Raw genomic sequence first — 26,557 nt, forward strand, 5'->3', positions numbered from 1 at the left:
AATTATTTTATCTTTTTTTTTAAAGTGGGATTTATAAATGGATTTGGACACAGACACACTTCACCCTCGCACTTATCCTCCTCTCTGTCCCCTCCTCTTTTTTTTTTCTTTTTTTTTTGGTCAGTCTGAGTAGATATGTTGTACTGTTAATTCTGAAAATCCTGTTTTTGTTTTTGTAATAAAATTAAAAGGAACTGTAGTTTGTTTTCACTCTTCTCTCTTTCACACACTTTCAGTTTTGCAGATTAGTCGTTGTGTACTTACTGCCGGTGTCGTAGACCACTGCCTCTTTTCAGTCGTGGGCTAAGAGCAGTGCTCTTGAGCATTAGTTCTCCAGGCTTCTGGAGGGACATAGGCTGCTTTTATAAACTCATTTTCACTCCAGTCCTTGTACCCGACCGTTTTCAGAGAAACATGTTTCTTAAGCCACTTAAGAAAACGCTGACTTGTGAGTCATTCAAACACAAAAACTAGCCTAACTCAAAGGGTGAACAAGTGTTTCCTACGTGAGAGACGACTTCACAGAGAACCATTTTTTAAAAATTGTATCTTTAGTCATTTACTTACTAGCAGCCTGATGTAAATATGTGATTTGTTCCCATTTCATGTTTTATGTGAAAAATACCAAAGAACAGTTTGATAGACAAAATAGTGGTTTTTTGTTTTTTTTTTTTTTTTTTTTGGAAAAAAATTCTTTAGTGATTCTTAATGAACTGTTGGCTAAACACTTGGCATATCTCTGCATGAGGCACAGTGTGTTTTTATAAAATAGGTAGTGGAAGTGGCTCTCCTGCTACTGAATCTTTGTACGTGCCTTAAAGTATTTATGCCCCTTGAGCTTTTACACATTTTGTCACTTAAATGTTTGTTGAGATTTTCTGTGATAGACCAACACAAAGTAGCACATGATTGTGAAGAGGTACAAAAATGATACATGGGTTTTCTAAATTTTAAGCAAATCAAAATCTGAAAAGTGTGCATTTATATTCAGCCGCCTGTACTTTGATACATCTAAATAAAACCCAGTGCAATCAGTTGCCTTCAGAAGTCACCAAATTAGATAATAGAGTTCACCTGTGTGTAATTTAGTCTCATTATAAATACACCACCTCTGTGAAGACCTTGGTGGTTTGTTAGAGAACATTACCATACTGCCTTTATTTATAAAGCACTTTAACATAAAACCAGAGTTCACAAAGTGCTGTACATGCAAATAGCACAAGTAAAGTGAATAAAAATAAGATAAAATAGATTAAATCACTAAAATAAATGAAAACATGTTAAAACAAATTGAGTCAATCCCTTTAATCAGTGCCAAAGGCTTCAGCGAATAAATATGTTTTAAGAAAACTCAGGAAGAGAAGAGGCCTGCCTAACGTGCAAGGGCAGATCATTCCACAACTTTGGAGCAGCTACAGCAAGAGCACGATCACCTTTAAATTTATACTTAGTTTTGGTACCTAAAGAAGCTGCTGATTGGCGGACCTAAGGGAATGGGCAGGTGTATATGGTTGTAGGAGCTCAGAGACGGGAAGGGGGTGGGGGGCAGGCCATTAAGAGATTTAAAAACAAATAAGAGAATTTTAAAAACAATCCTAAAATGTACAGGTAGCCAGTGGAATGAAATTAAAATGGGGGTAATGTGCTCAAACTTTTTTGTTCCAGTTAAAAGACGAGCTGCAACATTTTGCACAACCTGCAGGTGCCTAATGGACGCATCACTAACCCCACAATAAAGTGCGTTACAATAATCCAGCCTAGAAGTAACAAAGGCATGGATTACTGTCTCAAAATGCTGTTTCGATAAGATGGGCTTTATTTTGGCTAATTGCCTCAAATGAAAAAAGATCTTACAACAGCTCTGACCTGGCTTTCAAGTTTAAGATCTGCCTCCATTTTAACTCCCAGATTAGTGATGACTGGTTTAACATACTGTGCCAGCAAACCAAGATCTATAGTAGTGGCCTCAGAAGCGCCACCAAGAACCATCACTTCTGTTTCCTGCTCATTAAAATGTAAAAAGTTCAAAGCCATCCAGGCCTTTATCTTTTTAAGTGGGAAATAAATCTGGGAGTCATCAGCATAACAGTGGAAAGAAATCCCATGTTTCCTGAAAATAGACCCAAGGGGTAGGAGATATAGGGAAAAAAGAAGCGGGTCTAAAACTGAACCCTGTGGGACCCCACACTGAAGAGAAGCAGCAGAGGATACAAACTCACCGAGTTCACAGAGAAAGTTCGCTCTTCCAAATAGGATCTGAACCACTGCAGTGCGGTACTCCACATACCCACCAACTGCTCTAAACGGGAAATTAAAATATTATGATCCACTGTATCAAAAGCAGCAGTTAAATCTAAAAGCACGATAATAACACAGTCACCTGAGTCATTTGCTAAAAACACATCATTAAAAACTCTTAAATGGGCAGATTCGGTACTATGTAGAGCTTTAAAACCAGACTGGAAAACTTCTAAAATACCGTGTTCTTCTAAAAAGGACATTAATTGCTTGTAAACTACCTTTTTGAGAATTTTTGTTATAAATTCAGTTTGGAAATAGGTCTGTAATTTGCAATAATATCAGGATCAAGAGCAGGTTTCTTGAGTAGAGGCTGAATCACTGCATGTTTAAGATTGACAGGTACAACACCAGAGGAAAGACTGCTATTTACAATGGATTGTACAACTAGCGCTATAGTTAGAAAAACCTCTTTGAACAATCGAGGACGAAGAGCATCATAAGGGGAACCTGAGGGCTTCAGGCGAGAAACCAACTCCTGCAGGCAGAGCAAAGAAACTGGCTCAAACCTGTCAAAGACAGCAGAGCTAGGGACAGGGATAGAAGGGTCGATAATGGACTGGGAATCTGCGCTTTCACAGATAGCACTTTATCAATAAAGAAGCGTAGGAAGTTTTCACAAATTTCCTGAGAGGACTCGACACCAACAGTCTGTGGAGCATGAAGGACCATGTCAATAGTCTTAAATAAGATGTGAGGCTTACGACAATTTGACTGAATAATAGCAGCGAAATGTTTCCTTTTAGCATCTTTTACAGTCTCCTGATAGGAATTCCAGTAGTTTTGTAATATTTGGTATGACACCTGAAATTGATCCTTCTTCCATTTGCGTTCAGCTCTCCTACACTTTCTTCTGGCAGCACGGGTGTCTTCATTCAGCCAGGGTTCAAATTTGGCTTTAACTTGCCTACAGGTAGAGACAGGTAGATTGTGAGTTAAAACAAGATCCAACGTGTGCCCATATTTTTGTGTAGGCACAGACACAGGTTGCACAAGATCAAAAGATAAGATAAGATAGAACTTTATTAATCCCTCGGGTGGGTTCCTCTGGGAAATTCGGTTACAGTTACAGAATGTTATACACACACACACACACACATATATAAATACAGAGACAAATATAAATAAAAATAAAATATACAAAGGGGATAAATAGAATAAATAGGAATAAAAAATAAAAGTACAAGTGAATTGCACATTTCAAGTATTGAGTCTATTGCACTGTTGACTATTTACAAAAGTATTGCACAAGGTATTGCACAGTGAGGTGAAGAGGCACTACAGCTTAGTTGTTCCCTCCTTTGTCCTCCTGTTTCCCCTCCCTCTCCCCTCCAGAGAGGAGTTAAACAGAATGATGGCGTGCGGGACAAAGGAGTTTTTAAGTCTGTTAGTTCTTGTCTTGGGGAGAAGCAACCTGTCACTGAACAGACTCTTCTGGTTGTTTATGGCCGTGTGCAGAGGATGCCTGGCATTGTCCATAATGTCCATCAGTTTCTTTAATGTCCTTTTCTCTGCCACTGTCACCAGAGTGTCCAGCTTCATGCCGACCACAGAGCTAGCCCTCCTGATCAGTTTCTCCAGCCTGGATGAGTCCTTCTTTGCTGTGCTGCTCCCCCAGCACACCACAGCATAGAAAAGTACTCCAGCAACCACCGACTGGTAAAACATCCTCAGGAGCTTCCTGCAGATGTTAAAAGACCTCAGCCTCCTGAGGAAGTACAGTCGGCTTTGGGCTTTTTTATACAGGTGCTCTGTGTTGCATGACCAGTCCAGTTTATTGTCCACCCACAGCCCGAGGTACTTGTACTTGTTGACCACCTCCACCTCCTCCCCCTCTATCTGAACCGGCAGTGGACCTGCTCTAGACCTCCCGAAGTCCACAACCAGTTCCTTAGTCTTTGAGGTGTTGAGTTGCAGGTGGTTTGTGTGACTCCATGCGACAAAGTTCCTCACCAGACTTCTGTACTCCTCTTCCTGATCATCCCAGATACACCCCATGATGGCTGTGTCGTCTGCAAACTTCTGAATGTGGCATAATTCAGAGTTGTAGCAGAAGTCAGAGGTGTACAGGGTGAAGAGAAGAGGGGACAGCACAGTTCCCTGTGGTGCTCCTGTGCTGCTGACCACTGTGTCAGACGTGATGTCCTTCAGCCTGACGTACTGTGGTCTGTCGGTGAGGTAGTCGGAGATCCAAGCCACCAGGCAGGGGTCCACCTCCATCCTGTTCAGTTTTTCCTGAAGCATACAGGGCCGGATGGTATTAAAGGCACTGGAAAAGTCAAGAAACAGGATCCTGACCGTGCCTTTTCCCCCATCCAGGTGTGAGTGGGCTCTATGCAGGAGGTACAGGATGGCATCCTCCACTCCGACACCCGCCTTGTATGCAAACTGTAGTGGGTCCTGGGCATGTTGTACCTGTGGTCGGAGGAGGTTGAGGAAGAGCCGCTCTAGAGTCTTCATAAGATGTCTCAAAAGAGTCAATAAGATTTAAAAAAGTCCTTTGCCATTGGCTTGTCAGGGCAGCACACGTGAATATTGAAGCCCCCAATAATAAGGACATGATCATATTTTGGCATAATTTCAGCCAACAGATCATAAAAGTCATTTAAGAAGTTCTTATTGTATTTTGGAGGTCTGTAAACCACAGCACAGAGCACTGTGTGAGAGCGACCTAGCTCAAACACACTCAGTTCAAAGCTACTAGGTGATGTTGATAAGGGCAGTGGTTTACATTTATACTGCTTCTTAAAAACAACCGCTAGTCCTCCTAGAGTTGACTCTAGCAATAAAAAAAACAACACAAACAAACACAACATTAGAGAACATTAGTGAACAAACAGCATGATGAAGCCCAAGGAAGTCACCAGACAGGCCAGGGATAAAGTTGTAGATGAATTTAAAGGAGTGTTAAGTTATTAAAAAAAAAAAGAAAGAAAGAAAGAAAAATTCCCCAAGCTTTGAACATCTCAAGGAGCACTGTTTAAAAGTGTGTGACAACTGCAAACCTACCAAGCCATGGCCGTCCACCTAAACTGACAGACCGAGCAAGGAGAGCACAGAGAAGCTTCCAAGAGGCCCATAGTCACTCTGGTGGCGGTGGCATCATGCTGTGGGGATGCTTTTCTTCAGCAGGGACAGGGACTCTGGTCAAAGCTGAAGGGGAAAATGGATGGTACTAAATACAGGTCAATCCCGGAAGAAAACCTGTAGGAGGCTGTGAAGGAGATTCACCTAACAGCAAGACGATGACCCTAAAATTACAGCAAGTGCTACAAAGGAATAGTTTAGATCAAAGGATATTCGTGTTAGAATGGCCCAGGCAAAGTCCAGACCTAAATCCCATTGAGTATCTGTGGCAAGACATGAAAATTACTGTACACCAGTGATGGGAATAACGGCATTACAAGTAACGGCGTTACTAACAGCATTACTTTTTTCAGTAATGAGTAATCTAACTAATTACTATTCCTATCGTTACAACGCTGTTACAGTTACTAACAAGAAAACGCGTTACTATTTTTCAACAAACAGACGGTTGAAGCTGTGTCCAGCTTACTGCATCTTATATCAGTTGCAGGAGAGTAGCTGTAAGTAATCTGGACGCGACAGCTTTAAGCAGCTGCGCGCGCTCCCGTGGATGGTAATCACGATCACTGTCTACAGTGGTTCCCAAACTTTTTTTGCTGGGTCCCCCGTTGTTTTACAAGGAAAATGTCCCTCCCCCGCGCGCACACGTACGCACGCACAAACACATCCTCCAACCACACACACCCATATTTTTCTCCATTGTGGTTTATTTCACACCTCAAACATTTAGTAAACAATTAAGCAAATACAAATAATCTGCAATAAATTACAGGTAGTAATAAAATAAGTTTTACAGTAAGTACATTTAATCCTAAATCACCTTTAACCACCAAATTATTCTTTATTAATTCTTTCAGATCAAGAAGAAGATGTGTGTCTGTAAACCAACTGAACGGAGGACAAAACTGAGTTTATTTCATCTGAATTGAACAAAGCATTGAAAACAAAACTGATAATAACCTTATTCCCCTTTGTATGAAAAGAAAAAATGAGAGTTTTGTTTTCATTAATGGATTAATTATCATTTGATTTATTTCTAAAACCCTGTTTTACTTTTCACTCTTTTTTGATTGACTGTTTTATGAATTAATAAACATATTTTTGCTTGTTTTACTTCCTGTAAGCATCCAGCAGTTTTAATTGTGTTATCTGATTATGTACACCATATAAACCATTTTTTATATAAATTTGAAAATCCTTACATAAATTAAAATTCGCTGGGATGCAAATGATAGTCTGGGCTCTCTTAGCCCTCTGTAACGGTTGTTAAGTGAGTGAGTTTAAAGGGGAAAAAAAAGTGGTTCACTGCAGGCATTTAAACTGTATTTTGAAATTATGAAACCATTACATTAAGTAAAACTACCGTTAAGATATCTACATACAAGTAACAAATGGTGCTATTTATATTATCTATTTATTTATTCATCATCAGGATTGGGGGTGGGTGGGGTCATATGAAAATGCTTAGAAAATTTATAAAATGGGTATCAGCTTTTAATAATCTTCCAATTGCATCGTCGAAAAGTTTGTAGTCTGTGAGGGCTGCTTGCATAGTTGCTCATTCCCACTAAATACTGGACATTGGATAGACGTGCAGATCATGTCTATATTTGGTCAATTGGTCCATGACAAATTCTGGACATTTGTACAATCCTCGCTGGATCCGCTGTCCACCCGCCGTGTGATGACCCTTCTGCGGGATCCCCCCCACCCAAAGGAAATACACCACTCTCAAGGCGCTGCTGCTGCGCTACTCCCTCTCTGAAGAGCAGAGTGGCCGAGAAACTTGTCTCTCTCTCTCGAGCTTAAGTGATGGTACCGCACTCGAGTTCATGGAGAGCATGCTGCCGTTGCTAGGAATGGATGACAGCGGATTCCTCTTCACTCACGCACTCCTTCGACAGTAGGGCTGGGTATCGTCACTGATTTCTAGAATCGATTCAATTCCGATTCACAAGGTCCCGAATCGATTCGATCCACGATTCGATTTAATTCGATTCGATTCGATTCGATTTAAATCTGGGAAATTTTGACAGTCAGAAATATAATTCAGATCAGAACATTTACATATTTTTGTATCTATAAAAAGGAAGCTGACACTCGCAAGACTTTATCCAAGGTGTGAGCATCACAGCAGATGCCTTTGTGTCAAAGTAACTGAAGATAAAACAGAAAAACATGAAGGTGATTTTCCTGGCCTGGGATTTTATAAAAATATTCTGCAGTACATCAAAAACGAAAGAAAACCATTAATTAATGAACATTACCTCTGACGTTACAGTGGTTTTATTAGACACACGGCTAAGCATTTTGCATTTTGAATAATATTAAAAAGTTTCAATTTGTTCAGTATTGAACAGCAGAAATTAGGTTTTCTTTTCGGAAGAATGTAAAAGGGAAAAAAACAGCGGCCGACAGCGCTGTAAGCAACAGTAGACTTGTGCGTAACAAGCAAGCGAATAATGAAGAAAGGGAAACTGTTCGAGAGAGGGGGGGGGGGGGGGGGGAGGGAGAGAGCGAGAGAGAGAGCGAGAGAGAGAGGGGGGGAGGGAGAGAGGGAGAGAGAGAGAGCTGCGCATCGCAATGGAAGCAAAACAGTAAAAGAGTGAATTCATGACGATGTTTATGTGAAGCGTTTGGATCTTCTTTTGCTGCTGGTTTGGTCAATATTGTTTGGAGAGACATCAAACTAACAGCTTTAGAATCAGCGCATAAAGGGCGTGAACACAAAGCGCGGACCCGCCCACAGATCAGAATCAGCGAGCTGTCGGCTTTCAGCCCCGACTGTGAGAAAGGCGACATCTAACTGATTCTGATCCGCGGGTTGCGCTGTGTGTTTAAGTCTATGTGCAGAATCCCTGTACCTGCTCTCATTTACTGTTTGGTGGTTCTTGAAATTTTGTGAGATGTCACCAGAGATTCTGGCATTTCGAACAAAATAAATTTATATTAAAAAATCGATTCAGGATTTTAATGAATCGATTTTACGTTATCCAAGCCAGAATCGATTTTAATCGATGAATCGATTATAAAAACCCACCCCTATTCGACAGCTGCCAGTGCGAGCTGGCCTTGCCAACTCCCTGCTGCTGGCCACAAAGGATTACCACTCACTAGCCATTCTCCTGGCTACCAGGAGCTTCGGTATCCAGGCAATAGTTCCTGACTCACCGGGGGCCTCCAACTCACTGATGGTGGCTGGGATCGCAGCACTGCAGAAAAGGGCAGTGTTTTTACCATCAGCTTGACAGCGTCATGCCACCTTTGCAGTTTTAAGGCCTCTATCTAATAACACGAGCCAAGATGTAAAAATGGGTGTGGGTCACAATCAGTCAAGATTTCTAGTGAACCCATTGTGAAACCTGGCCCCACCCTATCATGTTATTCACTAAGGTCAGATGGCCCAGGGTGTGAGTGGGTGTTAAGGCGTCTGAGAAGGGATCTCAAAACTGGATTATAGATGGCAGACAGTTGGTGTAGTAAACCCCTGCCTCTGTTTAAAGATGGTCTCCCACAGTGGACATAAATGGCTTCTTTCACTCCTCTTTCAAACCATCTGTCCTCTCTGTCCAAAGTGTGAACGTTGGCATCTTTGAAAGAGTGACCTTTGTCATGTTGTGCCATGCGCTTGTGAAGTGGCTGTTTGGTTTCTCCAATGTAGAGGTCTTGGCATTCCTCGCTGCACTGTACAGCACACACCACATTATTACATTTGTTTTTAGAAGTTCTGTCTTTGGTATGAACCAGTTTTTGTCTGAGTGTGTGGCTGTGTCTGAAGTACACTGGAATGTCGTGCTTGGAGAAGACTCTCCTGAGTTTCTCTGACAAACCTGCTACAAAGGGGAGGACAGTATTGCTGCGCTTGTCTTTCTGACAGTTGGTGTCTGATCTTCTTTTCTGTGCATCTTTGCTGATTTGATGAAACCCCAGTTAGGATAACCACATGCTTCCTTTGCGTGTGTTTTCCCTTCTTATCTTCGAGGGAACATTTTCTGCCAGGTGTTGTAAGGTCCTGATTACTTCAAGTTTGTGTTCTAGAGGGTGGTGGGAGTCAAAGAGGAGGTACTAGTCCGTGTGTGTGGGTTTCTGGTAAACCTCAGAGTTGAGGTTTCCATTCTCCTCAATGCACATGCCACACTCCAAAAATGGCAAACTGTTATCTTTTGTGTCTTCCCTGGTGAACTTTATGTTTTTATCCCCAGAGGGTTAAAACAGCGTTTCTGTCGCTGTCACAGTGTAACTCATTTTAACCCAGTAACCTGAAGGGTCCATCAAAGTGACCAATCACATTAGGACCCTGGCCTTCTTTGGGCTTCGCCTCCAAACTGTCAAAAGTCAAAGTGATCTGTGTGAGTAAAGTTGAGTTTCATGAGCAGATAAACTGCCCACATCCGCTGTAAAACTACTGCAGTGCGAGCAAAGGAGAAACTCTGATGGGCGCAGTGTTTGTTGGCGACTTCTACCCATACGGATTGTTCAATTTGCACACAAGGAATTCAGTTGCACCCTTAAAACGAAATGATTTGCTCAAATTAAGTTTTTTTTTTCTCGTGCAGGACTTATGATATAAAGATCAGTCCATACTTGTGGGTTCAGTGGGTTATGTAGTGCAGTCTAGATAGGAAAAAGGGCAGAAGAAAGTTGGCACCCTTGTCTTGTTCCCCTGTGAAGTGTGGTGCTTGAAGATGTTAACCCAGTGATTGCGACTACATTCTGTGGTGAGTTTTAGTGTTTTGATCCATGATAACAGACTTTTCCAAATCCAAATTTTGTAATGTAGAAGTAATTTACAGCTGACACCATCAAAAACGTTGCTGCCTCCAGTGTAGTTACTATCGTTTCTTTGTAGATGTGATTTGTTTGATGAATTTTATTAAACAATATATGTTCATTATTAGCTTGTTGGCCCTTAGTAAACCCTGTTTTATTGATGTGAATTACAAATAAGGTGACAGTTTCAGTTCTGGTGGATAAAGCTTTACTTATGAATTTTTTTTTATGATATATGGGTTGATAACGTGAAGTGAAAGTGTGATTTTTGTTTGGTTTTATTATTATTGTATCATTGTGCATTAATTCTGACAGATTTAACAAGTGCAATACTTGAATCAGCCACACCAAATGCTCATGTGTTTACATGCTCAGATAGCTGAAGGAGGGAGAACATATTCACTCCTCCAAGCTCACTCATATAAGAAATTTCAAAATATAATTTCTAAGTAAAATTAAAAGCTCTAGTACTTGCCTACTGGTGTTGGCCAGAGGGGCCGATGGCGCGATATGGCAGCCTGGCTTCTGTCAGTCTGCCCCAGGGCAGCTGTGGCTACAACTGTAGCTTGCCTCCACCAGTGTGTGAATGTGAGAGTGAATGAATAGTGGCATTGTAAAGCGCTTTGGGTGCCTTGAAAAGCGCTATATAAATCCAATCCATTATTATTATTAATTATTATTTATGAACACCAAAATATATGTTTTTTTATTCGAGTCTGACCTGTGGCCCTTTGCTAAATGTTTTCCCTTCTCTTTCCACTTTCCTGTCTGTTTACACTTTCTCTAGCCATTAAGGGCTAAAAATGTGAGACTGACAGCTAAGGGGGTGAAAATTCCTGTACAATGTGTGACTGTCACGGTTCACTGAGGACTCACACGTGGAACTCTTCGGTTTGAGGAGACACAGTGGGGTTTATTTCACATTCACCAGGTGTATTTACAGACAGTGCAGGGAACTGTGCTATATACAAGTGTGACAGGGGTCAGGACTCCAGGGAATCCAAGGTGGAGAGGACGGGGGAAAGCATTCGTTCTTCTTCACTCACTCACTGCTTGCTTCCAGCTATTCTCCAATCATCCAATACTGGGGATCTTCACCGGGAAACAGGGATGGGTCCCTGGGATCTAAACATAGAGTTTTATTTATACAACACCAAATCACAACAACAGACACATTTTTTGAATTTTAAGGTAGACCCTAGGGTCTACAATATTACATAAAGGCAAAACTTAACAATCATATGACCTCCCCCCCATGAGCAAGCACTTTGGTGACAGTGGAAGGAAAAAACTCTCTTTTAACAGGCAGAAACCTGAAGTGATCTAATGGCGTGATATGGTACTACAAGGTCATTAAGGTAAGATGGGGCCTGATTATTTAAGACCTTGTATGTGAGGAGCAGGATTTTGAATTCAATTCTGGATGTAACAGGGAGCCACAGAGGGAAGCCAAAACAGGAGAAATATGCTCTCTCTTTCTAGTCCCTGTCAGGACTCTTGCTGCAGCATTTTGGATTAACTGAAGGCTTTTCAGGGAGTTTTTAGGACTTCCTGATAATAACGAATTACAGTAGTCCAGCCTAGAAGTAAAAATGCATGAACTGGTTTTTCATTATCACTCTGAGACAGGATATTTCTAATTTTAGAGATATTGTGCAAATGGAAAGAAAGCAGTCTTACATAATTGTTTAATATGTGCATTGAAGGACATATCCTGTCTTGACACCAGTGGGTCAGGGCGCTGACCTCCTCCTTGTAAGCCGTCTCATCACCGTTGGTGATAAGACCCACCACTGTAGTGTCGTCCGCAAACTTCACAATGATGTTGGAGTTGTTAGTGGCCGTGCAGTCATAGGTGTAGAGTGAGTACAGGAGAGGGCTCAGTACACACCCCTGTGGAGCACCAGTGTTCAGTGTGATGGGGGATGAGGTGATGCTGCCCAGTCTGACCACTTGGCGTCTGTCAGACAGGAAGTTAAGGATCTAGCTGCAGAGGGAGCTGCTCAGTCCTAGATCCTGCAGTTTCCTGTCCAGCTTCGAGGGAACGATGGTATTGAATGCTGGGCTGTAATCTACAAACAGCATTCTCACATACGTGTCTCTCTTCTGTGTGTGAGAGGGCAGTATGTAGTGTCAGGGCTATGGCATCATCAGTGGACCTGTTGTGGTGGTATGCGAATTGTAGAGAGTCCAGTGAGTCGGGTAGTGAAGAGCAAACGAAGTCCCTGATCAGCTTCTTGAAGCATTTGCTCACGATGGGGGTCAGGGCTACAGGTCGCCAGTCGTTCAATGAGGAGATGGTGGAGGATTTGGGTACAGGGACGATGGTGGCCATTTTGAAGCAGGCTGGGACTACAGACAGAGAGAGGGAAAGGTTGAAGATGTGTGTAAACACTCCAGCCATGCTTTTCCCAGTAAGATCCTGTGACCTGTCCGCACGGTGCACAGAGAACCCCGGTAGTTGTATTGCAGAGTCCGGTACCTTATCCGATAGCCAGGTGTCTTTGAGGCAGATCACGCAGCAGTCCCACATCTCTCGCTGGAATGAGATCCGTGCCCGAAGCTCGCACAGCTTGTTCTCCAGAGACTGCACATTAGCCAGTAATAAACTGGGTAACGGTGGTCTGCTAGTGCACCGTCTCAGTCGAACCAGAACGCCAGATCTTCTCCCTCTGCGTCGGCGTTTGCGGCCTCCAGGGTCAGAGAACAAAGGCGTCTCAGGTGAGATGAATCGGGGGTCTGCAAACGGAGGGTCCGTGTTGCAAAACTTGAACTCCGGAAAGTGATGAGAAAGTCCGTCTTTTATGTCCAGTAAGGTTTGTCAGTCGTACACAAGGAGACATGTGCTACTCGTGAAAAAATAAAGGAAAAGTAAAATTAAACACAAAAAACAGCTGTTGCTTGGGGGAGCTCGCGACGAGGCTGCCATACTTGGCGCCATCTTAGCCAGTTAAAATGTATTTGTTATTAAAATTATTATTGTATTAAAATGTAATCTTACTTCATTTTCTTAATGTCACATGCTCCGGTTATACTAGCCTAATGACTATCACTGGCTCTTTAAATCTCTTTTGGCACACCTATAAGCAAATAAGTTTCTGTGTCTGCATAGTTTCTTTGCATAGTGTGTAAATCAAAAGACCTTCAGATTCACAGGAGGTTTCAGAAGCAAACTGAACCGCATCAGGTACTTGTATATCTATCTTGTATATCTCTGAGTATAAATTATTTATAGATCAACCGTTAACTTTCTTTGCTTGTTGGTACTTGTTGCTGTACTGGTTGCAAAATATTTAAATGGTGTATGTGGTGTTGTATGCTGTAGTTGAGAAAACTGAGTATTAAGTTGCTGTTTTGCTTTTTTTTCTAGACTACTTCTTCTGAACCATGGGTCATAAAACTCTCATTTGTGCAGGTAAATCCAAACAGTAAAAACATTTTTTGTGGGTGACATCTGGTCACAGAGATTTTTATATTCAGTGACTCATTTGTATTGCTTTACATGCAAGTCCACAGTGTCATAGAAACTCAATAACAATGGTAGAGTTTAGCTTGGTGATACAATACGCTACCAAACTTTTGAAACAAACAGTGAGCTTGGTCTATAAACACTGAAATTTTGCAAACTTCATCTTTTCAGAGTTTTAAGAAGCAATTTCTATCACAGTCAGAGAGATCTTTTCATCCAGTGACTCATTTGCATCATTTTACATACAATTCCCACAGTGTCATTGAAACTCCACAAGAATAATAGAGTTTAACTGTGTTATGACAGAGTACAGTGTGGTAAGGAGTTTGGAAAGAGTCTGGACTTCTTTAAGTTTCTTGACGATGTTTCATCTATCATCTGAGAAGCTTCTTCCATTCTGAGAAGAATTGGTGGAGTGTCCCAGATTTTAAGCCCTATTGGAAGTGTCCCTGACAGGGTCGTGGACCAACTATTGATAAATGCCAAATCACACGAGCCAAGATTTGAAAATGGTATTTAGAGAACTCTAAACACCCCCCATTAAAAAGACATGTCAAGAGACCAAATGTGATATGATTCTCTGCATTTATAACAAATCTAACACCAAGGTTTTTGCAAGCCTAAATAAAAAAACAGTATAAAACAATTTATAGGAAATGTTAAGCTTGCTCAGTTAATTGGTGTCATCGACATCAAAGGAGAGTTATTGTGTGTAATCGTTATAGAAAGATTTAGCCATCCTGTACAAATGGGGAAGAAAGAAGAAGAAAAAAAATGGATGGTAAATTATTATGTCAATGTTAGGATTTTTGTAACTTTCCATTTCACAATACATTAGATATGAACAATTCTTTTTATTATTCATGTTTACTACCTCCTGCATCATTGAATAATGAATTACTTAGGAATTTAGTTAGGTGATTCAAAGACTATATGTCAAGATATGTGTTCAGTTTTAAATTAATTAATTATCATACATGTGTAAAACAATTGTTACTCTTTTTACTCTTTCTGTAACTTCATAGAAAATAACAAAAAAGATGATATATTTATACATTCAGTTTGGATATATCATCAACTGAATATGGCAATATTCAGTAGATGAGTGCTAGTCATTCTTCTTTGGTTTGCAGGAATTTTCATAATGCATTTGATGACCACCACCAGACCTGCACTGCTTTCAGCAGGGTCCAATATAACAGGTAAACAAGCATGCACTGCAGTAGCTCAGTCAGTGTTTTGTTTAGTTTTTTTCATCCATCCATCCAGCCAGTCAGCCAGCCATCCATCCATTTTGTTCTTCTTGTCCGGGGCCGGGTTGTGGGGGCAGCAGCCCAAGCAGAGAAGCCCAGACCTCCCTCTCCCCAACCACCTCCTCCAGCTTGTCCGGGGGAACACCCAGGCGTTCCCAGGCAAGCCGAGAGATATAATCTCTCCAGCGTGTCCTGGGTCTGCCCCGGGGCCTCCTCCCTGTGGGACATGCCCGGAACACCTCATCCAGGAGGCGCCTAGGAGGCATCCTTGTCAGATGCCCGAACCACCTCAACTGGCTCCTTTCGATGTGAAGGAGCAGCGGCTCTACTCTGGGCCCCTCCCGAAAGGTTGAACTTCTTACCCTATCTCTAAGGGAGATGCAAGCCACCCTTTGGAGGAAACCCATTTCCACTGCTTGCATCCGCGATCTTGTTCTTTTGGTCACTACTCACAGCTTGTGACCATAGGTGAGGGTAGGGACGTAGATCGACTGGTAAACTGAGAGTTTCATCTTTACACTCAGCCCTGTCTTCACCACAACAGACCAGTACAGTGTCCGCATCACTGCGGCCACAGCACCAAGCCGTCTGTCGATCTCCCACCCCCTTCTCCCGTCACTTGTGAACAAGACCCAGAGGTACTTAAACTCCTCCACTTGGGACAGGAACTTGTCCCTGACCCGGAGTGGGCACTGGCGGAGCACTGGCGGAGCACCCACCAGGAACGAGTCTGGCCTGTTGCCGGCGATGCGGACCAAGCTCTTGCAACGGTTGTGTAAGGACTGAATGGCCCGTAGCAATAGGCCAGACACCCATTACTCCTGGATCACCCGCCACAGCATCCCCCGAGGGACACGGTCGAAAGTCTTCTCCAAGTCCAAAAAACACAGAATGTCAAGAATGTCTTAACCAAGCCCGATAGGACTCTGGCTATTAAGAAATTCTTGCGCTAAAATATGTACTGTGCTTTCAATAACACATATGTGGTATTAAAATACGCCAAATGTTTTCCTTTTAAGCACATTTTACATAAAACCGATTTACCAGTAGGCCGCCATTGTTATTTACTTCTCAATGCACTCTGGGTAACCTTTCCAGTTTGAACCAGAGCAACCCGAGAGAGAGAATGAAAATAGTCAACTGCACTTAGTTTAGATGAAGATGAAAACAATCCGTCACACAAGGACGAGAGAGTGAGGGAAAATTACTGGTGTCTATGCGGCTACTGCTTGCCAATGGCAATGGCGACTGAGAAGGTTTGTTGTAAAGCACCAAAACTTTTTGAAGCCGTATGTCTTAATCCAGATGTTCTTTGGGCAGCCCTTGTTAGCCTCCATGACCAGTATCCAGTCTTTAAGAAAGGGGACCGGAGGGTGTGTTCCAACTACAGGGGACTCACACTCCTCAGCCTCTCTGGGAAAGTCTATGCCAGGGTGCTGGAGAGGAGAGTTCGTCTGTTAGTTATTTCAAATACATTTTTATATTTTTTTTGAGCAATGATAAACCCAGCTGGATTTTACTAAAATTGAGGAGATTTTTTGGTGATTATAATGACAGTGAATTAATACATTGTCATACTTAAAGGGAAAACTAAAAGTAGACAAAAGTAGTAAGATCAGCATAATCTAATAATTTCCAGTTTTTTGTTTTGTTTTTGTTTTTCAAGCCAAGAGGACACTGTTGGGTTTCGAGCCATATCTGAACTGAATTCTTGGCCAGCATTTATTGCAGATCTGTTTCTGACTGAATATTCCTGAGACCTACTGGATTGACGTGTTTATCAGAATCAGAATACTTTATTGATCCCTGGGGGAAATTATTTTTTTGTTACAGTGCTCCATTATAAACCAACATAAACCAACATTAAGACAAGACAGACAATACGCTAACTAAGAATAGTACAATATATACATATATATATATATATATATACATAAGTCACTCATTAATAAATAGCTAGAAAAGAAACATGTGTAGTTGTAGCAGTAACCAGTGTGTTAAGTGGATGCGTTGTACAGGGAGATGGCCACAGGCAGGAATGATTTCCTGTGTCGTTCAGTGGTGCTTTTCGGTAATCTCAGTCTCTCACTGAACGAGCTCCTGTGACTGACCAGCATGTCATGGAGTGGGTGGGAGGTGTTATCCAACATTGTCTTTATCTTGGACAGCATCCGCCTCTCCGACACCACCTTGAGGGAGTCCAGCTCCATCCCCACAACATTACTGGCCTTACAGATTAGTTTATTAAGTCTGTTGGCATCTGCGACCCTCAGCCTGCTCCCCCAGCATGCAACAGCATAAAGGATCGCACTGGCCACAACAGACTCATAGAAAATCCTCAGCATTTTCTGGCAGATGTTGAAGGACCTCAGTCGCCTCAAAAAATAGAGACGACTCTGGCCCTTCCTGTAAAGTGCTGTGGTGTTTTTAGCCCAGTCCAGTTTATTGTCAATGTGTACTCCAAGGTATTTATAGTCCTCAGATTTGCCAACCAATTAATATTTTAAAGTTGCAGACTTTTTTCATCTCTTAAAACCAGCTTGTTTCTTAAATTCCTTATTTCATGTTTCTTGATTTCACGAGACAGATAATTCATTGGAACAAACTCACTGAAAAAAATGTATTTTAGAATAAAACAGTTATGAGATGGGAAACAAAATATATTTTTGGTTGGTAGGATTAACTTGAGTAATCAGATGTGTATTTATGCATGAGAAAGTTGATGCTCGTTGGTGATGCACTTTGTCTGTTTTTAATTGAAGAAAGAAAGGCTAATCTGCTGGGTTTTTTTTAAGTGCTTCAGCAGTATCACTTCATCAATAAATCCCTGACCTGGTATGAGGCTCAGAGCTTCTGCAGATTGAAGTACACCGACTTAGCAACTATAAATAACATGGATGATGAAAACCAGCTGATCAACACACTGGACGTGACATCATCATGGATTGGACTTTACAATGGACAGACCAACAGGTGGCTTTGGTCTGATGGCAGCGGTGTAATGAGCTTCACCCAGTGGACCCCTGGTGAACCAAGCAACTCTGGAGGAGTTGAGGCATGTGGACAGATGTATGATAACGGCCTCTGGAATGATGCTCAGTGTGGATTTGCCATGGCTTATGTGTGTTATGAAAGTGAGTAAATGACACAATGATCTTTAAAGCAAATGTAAACTGATGCAATTACATACAGTGATTAAGTTGAAATAAAACCTTCAGGATTTTGATATGAATTATTTAATGGTGAAGATAAATATAAATTTATATTTCTTATATCTAAAACAAAGAAAGAAAAATCATTAGCTGGGTAGCACACAAAATGATAGCCCAGGTGTGATTCTTTTAAATGTGTGCACATATATGAATCAATACACAATAACAATGGTTTAAGGCATTTAGCCACACTATGGCCCTCCTAAATGTTAATCTGGCTCTAAAAATCTTACCTGATTTCTACTTTTCTTGGAAGAAAAAAGATGTCTAACTTCCTTTTATTCCTCTCTCCTTGTATGTTTTTAGTTCAGCAGGATGGCAGCAAGAAGTATGTGGTTTACACACAGGGACAAACCTGGCCAAACAGTCAAGATCTGTGCAGGCAGAAGCACACTGATCTGGCATGTGTGCATACAGCACAGGAAAATTTAGCGATTGCTTCAGTTACAAACGCAGTGTGGTTCGGTCTGTTTAAAGATTCCTGGTACTGGTCAGATGGAACAAAGACCTCCTTCAGGTACTGGAAAAGAGGCGGAAGTTATAGTGGAAAATGCGTTTCTGTGGAAGGATCACAGCAGGGACGCTGGATACCAGCTGACTGTAACCAGAAAGCAACATTTATCTGTGAAGGCGGTAAGTTCCTGAAATACAAAAGCAATAAGTCATTTCTTGGAAAAAGTGTGATGTCAAAACTCGGATAGAAAAATAATAATATTCATAAGAAGGATCGCAATCAACACAACGCTCAGATGAACCAAAACAACTTTCTTCTTCCTTTCCTAGATGTAAGAGCATTCATCAAGACAGTCGAAATAATGGCTGAGATTATATTTCTGTGTTTGTATTCTGCAGGTCTCAAGCTAAAGAAGATGGTCATAAAGATGAAGGTGCAGTCTGATGTGGATCTCACTGACTCTACTACTTCCAGCCTATTCCTACAGAAGGTACAAACATAGCTTCAAGGGTCCACCAGGGGAAACTGGTTATACTGCAAGAGTTCATAAAATTACAGTAAACAGAACATCAACCAAAAACTACCTACAGAAAAAAATAATACCAGTATGCAAAAAGTCTTGAGTAGAGTCAAAAATATAAAAAGAGTAATATTTTCAGTGAAGCACATCTGAAACACTTTGTTATTTATGACATCATGAACTCATCCCTGAGGTCTAGCAAGACTGTCAATTCTATTTTTATACATAATACATTATGGTCTGTGTGCATTTGTTTTTGAAAGTAATAGAAACTAAATAAAAATATTTAAATTCAACACTTAAGTATCTCCTCAAAGTCCAACTGATGATTTAAAAATGGTTTAATTATTATAGTTATCTTAATGTTACACAGACAAGTATGAAGCTGTGTGCTAAATCTGGAGAGTTCAGTTCAGTTTTATTTGTCATATGCAAGTTAGCACAGGGTCAACATCGCAATGAAATGTGTTTGATGAGCAGAAGACAGTCACTCAGCAGAATGGTACAGTAGAAAAAAAAATAATAAAAAAAAATAGAAAAATAGTAAGAGCAAAATATTAATAACATGTAGTAAAAGAAAAAAGAGATTTTCAGTTAACTGACTAAATATATATATATATATATATATATATATATATATATATGTATGTGTGTATATATAAATATATGTACACACTAGTGATTAAATAAAGAAAATCTTAAATAGGAATGTGTGGGGAGGGCAGATGTGCACTTTTTTTGTGGAGTGGAGTGACCAGTGCAGATTATACAGAGTACTTGTGAAGCTGCAGGGTAGCTTCTGTGTTGTGTGTGTTTAAGTGTTGTGGTTGAGGTGTCGTATGGCTTGATGGTGGAAACTGTTTTTAAGTCTTGTAGTCCGAGCAGACAGGCTCCTGTAACGTCTGCCAGATGGTAACAAGGAGAAGAGCTGATGTGCTGGGCGGCTGTGGTCCTTGATGATGCTGTGTGCTTTACAGAGGCATCGCTGAAGATAAATGTCCTGAATGGCAGGAAGCCTCATGTCAGTGATGTGCTCTGCTGCCTTCACCACCCTCTGTAGTGATTTAAGGCTGCTGGCAGAGCAGCTTCCGTACCAAACTGTAATGCAGCTCGTCAGCAAGCTCTCAATTGCACACCTGTAGAAATTTGAGGTGATGTTGGCGTTCATGTCAAACTTCCTCAGCCTCCGCAGGAAGTAAAGCCACTGGCGAGCTTTCCTGATAGCAGTGTCTGTGTGAAGGGTCCAGGAGAAGTCCTCGTGATGTTGACTCCAAGGAATTTGAAGCTGCTGACCCTTTCAACCTTGACACTGTTGATGGGTGTCAGGGACCAAGCAGTAAAGCATAAAGGACACAGGTGGTTTTAATTCAAAAAAGGGGTTTTATTGACCCAAAAATATATTTAACAAAGCCAAAACTTAAACAGGCAGACCAATAAAAGAGGTCAACTCAATAGACTAAACTAAAGCCTCAAACAAACATATGACAAACTGACCTGCTGAAATGACACACAGGGGAACTTAAATACCAGTTTAGCTAAACCAAATGACACACACGGGCAGTGCTTTAAGTGGCCCAAAAGAGGTGCTGGTACTCTATTCTTTTTCCGCCTCCCCTGAGGTAACAACAACTATATTTAATGGGTTTTATATACAACAGTCAACAGACAACCTTATACAAAATAATAAATCATTTTATTAGTTTGTGGATTTGCTTGAGCTAGAAAGAGCTACTGAACACAAATAAAATGTGCAAAAAGGTATTGAAATTTTTTTTTAACAAAATGTACATAAAATAAATTATAAACTAATTTGTATTTTGCTCTCTCTCTTGAGTCACTGCTGGTATCAGCAGCAGCACTTGTAAAGTGTACCTGCAGAGCTTGGTAGTTCTCCCATACTACTTTCACTGTTCTCTCACTTGAAGCAACCCAAACATAATAACCATAGAACAGTAGAACATAATCTAATCTAGTCTTTACCCCTGAAAAATATACAAAAGCAGATTCAGCAAAATACAATCACAGTACACCAAATGAAAAATGAGAAATACTGTACAAATCATTTTACCTAGAAAAGGCTCCAGCACGTTTTGGGCTCCACTTTCCTTTCACTTTGGGCTTCGCAGTTTGTGGATGCTGCACTTCTCCTCCCTAGTGCCAACCATGTCTGCACATATGTTTGTGCGTTAAACTGATCCAAGGGTGGTCCGTTGCATTTCAGGAAAATCATATTTGAAAGCCTTTTGATGTCGAGAGAGTTTCTTTTATCTGTCAAAGTATCATTCATTGAGCTGAAAGCTCGCTCGCATTCACTTGTTGATACTGCAATGGTGCGGACAGCTGTAAGAAGCGGCTTCAGGGCTGCTGGTGTCTTGGAAGCTTTAAGGTCTTTATACTCCCTAAATCCTAGGACACTTTCCCTCTCCCCAACTCTGAATCTCTGACATAAACGTCTGACCGCTGCATCCCCATATTGAATATCTAGAGATGCAGGCCAGGAGTCAGACTGGAGGACCTTGATGTCTGAGAGGAGGTGACTATCTATCTTTTCAGATGAGGTTTTACTGACATGCGAGGAAGTTGTTGGAGTCATCCTGCACTTAACATTTTCAGCCAGCCTACGGAAAAATTGGCCATGGTTGATTTTTATAACCCTCTGATTTTCATGCAGGCATACATTTCTGAAGATTTTCTCCTTTTCAGCTTCAATGGCAGTTTGTGTGTAGGGACCAGGTGTGGATACCATTGACTCAAACACCCGGATTTGTCGGTCCAGCTGCCTGTCGGCTTGATCCAAAGTCATGTCCCATCTCTGGAGCATTCTTGAGAGGTCACTGAGTTCTGTGAGAGCGTCATACATGATGCCAAGATTGACCACAAAAGAAACAGTAGTGAGAACATCATTGAGTCCTTTGTATTTTGCTCTCTCTCTTGAGTCCCTGCTGGTATCAGCAGCAGCACTTGTAAAGTGTACCTGCAGAGCTTGGTAGTTCTCCCATACTGCTTTCACTGTTCTCTCACTTGAAGCAACCCAACGCACTGATAAAACACGGCCTATGACAAGGTGACGTTGGTGATTTTCAGTGGAAATAGCTGACCGCAGGCACACGACAAGCACAGACTTTCCACTTATTGTAGTGGATTCATCAATGAGCACACACAATTTTCTTTCATTCATCACTATGTCATTGACTACCTTCTTTTTCATTTCAGCTGCAATGTGATCCAGTATATTTGCACATGAGTTATTAGAGTGCAAAACTCTGCCCATCTTGACACCATTTAAGACTTGCAACTGGACATCTATTGGCATGTCTGTAAAGGGACGCCCATGCTTGCCAATCTTATAAGCTGCTCTAAACACATTGAAGTTGAAGCGTAGTCAGCCTTTCTCATATCTTCAATGTGTTTTTGCATTGTATTTTGTGTTGCCTTCTCTTTTATTTCAACTGCTTTCTTGTGATAAGTTGAGTCTCTGTGCTCTTTTATTTTCTTTCGTAGTGAGTTTTGTTGTGCAGCCTTGTCCCTTCCAAAAGACGAGATTAAGCACCCACTCCACTCCTGCGACACTCTCTGCCCTTGCTGCATGTCCACGCGAGCACAAACTTGACTACACACACTACAACCCAACTTTTGATTTCTGCTGATCAGCCACTTGTAATTTGTGGAGAAATACCGGACTTGTGCTTGGGACCAACATTCTGGCCAATCATGCTCGCTAACGCGGCTGTTGTCATCGGTAGAAATGGTGTCATTCTCGTCCTCGTCGTCGCAAAAAGTGCCGTCGTCCGCGGCTGCGGCACTAGTGCAGCTTTCATTAGCTTGCGTCTGACCTGCAGCGATATCATTCTGGCTCGGTGGGGTGTCAGCCAGCGAGTCCTCTGATTCTGACCTTGTTCTTTTACTACTCAGAGTCTGAAGCCAGGAGAGCATATTAAGTGTTCATTGTTTTTGTATTTTAACCGAGCAGCTGTTTGCGCGTTTTACACACCCTCTCCGGACCACGTTGAGTTGTTGACATGACAACGGCAAAAGCGACGCATGCGCTTTTCACTTGTAAAACACATTGGTGTATGGGTAATGTAGTCTCTGCTCTCGGTGGGACGAATTAGGAAGCGTGCTTGTGAAGGGCGCTCTGAAAAGCGGCAGCGCAGCCAAACGATTATAACAGATGTGCAAATGAGAGTACCGGTACGCTAAAAGCACGTTCTGGGCGCATGGAGAGGTGGCGGTACTGAGTACCGGTGCGTACCGGCCCACTTAAAGCACTGCACACGGGGGAAAACAAGATGGCTGCCATATAACCAACTAACACAAAACAATTAAACAAACATGAAACACCCCCCAGGCAATGAAGCATGTGGTGCAATCCAATTAGGCTGTCAGTGGTACTTCAGGTCTCGCAGCCCTTTGCCACACCTTTTACCAGACAGGAGAAGCCAACCCCCAGGTAACTCAAAGAAAGAAAGATGTATTAATATAACATAAAACAGAACTTTGACCTTGCAAGGTTAATATGTGTGCACGCCATATAAACATTGGAAGGTGTGATGGAAAAATAAATACATTTAATAAAGAAACAATAAGTAGACTATTTTAAAGTAGTGACTGTAAATTAAACTAAAGTGAATCAACGGGTGGTGAGGTGTGGAGCTTACCATGTGTGGCATGCCATCACAATGTGGATGGGCTGGTGTTCCCTGACTGGTTGTTTCCCGTAGTCCACTATAATTTCTCTAGTTTTGCTGATGTTGAGAGTCAGGTTATTTTCCAGACACCACTGGTACAGCGCCATCACCTCCTCTCTATAGGCCGTCTCATCATTGTCTGTGATGAGGCCTATGATGGTTGTGTCATCCGCAAACTTGATGATGATGTTGGACTCGTGTTTAGGAACAGGGAATATAGGAGGGGGCTGAGCACGCAACCCTGTGGCGTGCCTGTGTTTAGGATGAGTGGTGAGGAGGTATGCTTACCAACTCTCACCACCTGGGGCCTGTTTGTGAGGAAGTTTAGAATCCATCTACAGATTGTTTTTCCCAGCCCGAGGTCGACGAGCTTCGTGGCAAGTTTTGAGGGGATGATGGTGTTAAATGCCGAGCTGTAGTCGATGAAGAGCATCCTTGCATATGTATTCCCTTTTTCCAGGTGAGTGAGAGTATGTCAAACAATTCTTTTCTTTGATGGTATTTTTCTTTTAGTTGGAAACAATCCTGAGAGATCAAGGGGTGACTGATGTCCAACTTAAATATAAACGTGTATTTCAACCTCAGTTGAAGACCACTGAGAACACGGGTACGAGAGGCCTCCGTACAGGGAGCATCTATCATGCTAACCTTAATTTGAAACATACCAATCATTTTGTGCAAAGTAATTTAGTAAAAGTACAAACAAACAATCAGTGAAAAGTTTTTTTTCCTCTCTTTACAGGATGCTGAGTGCAGAAGTGCCAATGTCGTTTTACTGCAACATTAGTGGTTATAGTGGTTTGTAGAGCTGATGGATGGAAACAGATTATTTAAAGATTGTTGCGTTCCTCAGCAAATTTATTTACCCTATACTTGTGTAGTTCATAACAGCTGATGTATATTCTAACCTAAGTTATTAAGTAAATTAAACTTTTACTTACTTTAAGAGTGTAATTAAAACAGTAGATCTTGTCCTCATTTTCCCCCTAAGGTTTTTGGTCATAATATTGTAACTATGGGTGGGAAGAAGAACCTATGCAACATAACATTAAATATTGTAATATTTGTAATAACAAAATCAAAGTGCTAATAATAGATGCAAATCACTTTCAAGCTTTGAAAACTTTGCATTACAGTGCTTTGGACATGGCATCTAAGTGCTTTATTTTGAAAAGACTTTCAATTTTTAAAAAACAATTGTGTGAAGAAAAATTTTTTCTGCTTCTTTCAGTCAGTAGAAAAAAAAACATATTTATAGCTGCAACCAGACTGCTCCATTACTTTGTAGTGACTCTGATGTTTTCATTTGGTCACCATATTGTTATACGATAGCCATCTCTCCTAATCTGTGTTTATGGAGGCATGTGTTCTGTCTACAATAAAATAACTTTCTGAATGTTGAACCTTCTTATCCAGTGTTTTTCTGTTGTATTTATCCCCCCTTGCCTCACAGCACAGGTCTGAGAGAGATCATTTTTAAAACTAACAGTCTGAGATCACCCGGACAGGTAGAATCTCAGCCATGATAAAACCTTTCCCATAACTCTGGTAAGATGTTCTAGTCTATACCAAAAAAATACAGTCATCCACAGTGGCTTCATGTGTCTGGCCCGTCGGTGTGTGGGAGCTGAGTCTTCAGTCCTGCAGAGAATACATGCAGGAAGAGGTGGAACTTCATTTTTATGGGCACACAATCAGCCAATCACATGCAAAGACTGAGATCACACCATTATGTGAAAGAAGGGCAGACGTTCTGAAGACGGTGGTACAGGCCAGGTATGCAGAGAGACGGGGAGCCGCATTTAAATGCAAGCGTGTCAGAAAAAGTAACAAGTGAACACATAAAATGAGCAGCATCTGACTACATTTCACTGATGTTGGAGACTGCAAAGCTGAATGCAGGATTTATAAAATTAGAAGATAATGTGATACGCATTTTTATTTTTTAGCCATTTTCCATTGTGGAGAATAAAAGGTTTCAAACTTTTCCAGGCTTTAAACCTCATACGTTCTCCCTATTAGCAGTGAATGCATAAAAACAAGGCTTTTATGAAAACACTGAATAAAAAATTTCTTCTTGAAAAAGACTAAATGTACAGTTCAGTATTGAATATTACATAAAATAAACTATGTACAAAGTGTCTTTAAATGGCAGAGATGCAGAAATGTGTGCATGTAACACAGAGGTATTGCTCGTGTCTGAGCGCATAAATGAGTCACTGGCCTGAATGTGGCATGAAGCCATTTATAATTCTTACTCAATTTGATCTGCTGCTCACCACAAATAAGCAAGTAGAAAAAAATTTTGGACTTTTATTTATATTTTCACAGGTTTTACACTTTTTCCTACTGATAAAAACTTCCCGTATGATCATTCATACGACACAAAGTAATTATGAAATAAACAATTAACTTGTAGAACCAAAATGTTCCCGGTATTTGAGGCAAGAGGGAGTATGTTATGTTATGTGAAGGTGCAGCCAGAGCTCTGTTCTTGTTGTGTTTCTGTGTGTAAAATAAAGGACTTCACATTTAACTTTAACTTGTGATCTCCTCATAAAAAATCTGCCTAACATGTCTCTGCAGCAGCAGGAGACAATAAACATGTGACAGTATGTTGTGGTCAGATCTTGTTGCTTTGTCTGTGTAAAAGGAAGGAAGCAAAAACTTATAAAAAGTGTTTGTGGTCTTCACAGCTCTTTGGTATCTGCTGTGCTGCTGCTTCACTCGCTGTCTTTACAGAAAGTTTTCAGACGTGTCACTGCTGGATGTGAGGATGGGAGCCACTTTGCTCTGTGAGCTGGGC

General features: G+C 41.3%; 1 protein-coding gene and 2 pseudogenes across 1 annotated transcript; 1 reads left to right on the top strand and 2 right to left on the bottom strand.

Annotated features, from left to right (window-relative positions):
- Window positions 1-8,670: 8,670 nt before the first annotated feature.
- On the bottom strand, window positions 8,671-10,946 carry LOC146714332 (uncharacterized; annotated as a pseudogene).
- A 2,577-nt stretch (window positions 10,947-13,523) lies between these two features.
- On the top strand, window positions 13,524-25,139 carry LOC146714333 (macrophage mannose receptor 1-like). Its single transcript, XM_085452729.1, has 7 exons — window positions 13,524-13,570; window positions 14,758-14,826; window positions 17,673-18,011; window positions 18,396-18,722; window positions 18,942-19,033; window positions 24,265-24,358; window positions 24,494-25,139. The coding sequence occupies exons 1-7, from the start codon at window positions 13,543-13,545 to the stop codon at window positions 24,499-24,501; spliced, it is 957 nt and encodes a 318-aa protein (XP_085308855.1). The 5' UTR covers window positions 13,524-13,542; the 3' UTR covers window positions 24,502-25,139.
- On the bottom strand, window positions 21,470-24,184 carry LOC146714334 (E3 SUMO-protein ligase KIAA1586-like; annotated as a pseudogene).
- Window positions 25,140-26,557: the final 1,418 nt, after the last annotated feature.

The sequence above is a fragment of the Copadichromis virginalis genome, linkage group LG3 (genome assembly GCF_057382275.1).
Source record: "Copadichromis virginalis isolate Kocher_CV1m ecotype Utaka linkage group LG3, C_Virginalis_male_GT1.1, whole genome shotgun sequence".
In the NCBI taxonomy this organism is placed as follows: domain Eukaryota; kingdom Metazoa; phylum Chordata; class Actinopteri; order Cichliformes; family Cichlidae; genus Copadichromis; species Copadichromis virginalis.

Excerpts from the sequence above, each read along its gene's own strand:
- LOC146714333 (XM_085452729.1), top strand. The coding sequence starts at position 13,543 with ATGGGTCATAAAACTCTCATTTGTGCAG. Across the intron at positions 18,723-18,941 it reads AACATTTATCTGTGAAGGCG|GTCTCAAGCTAAAGAAGATG; the intron begins GTAAGTTCCTGA and ends TGTATTCTGCAG. Across the intron at positions 19,034-24,264 it reads CCAGCCTATTCCTACAGAAG|TTGGAAACAATCCTGAGAGA; the intron begins GTACAAACATAG and ends TTTTTCTTTTAG.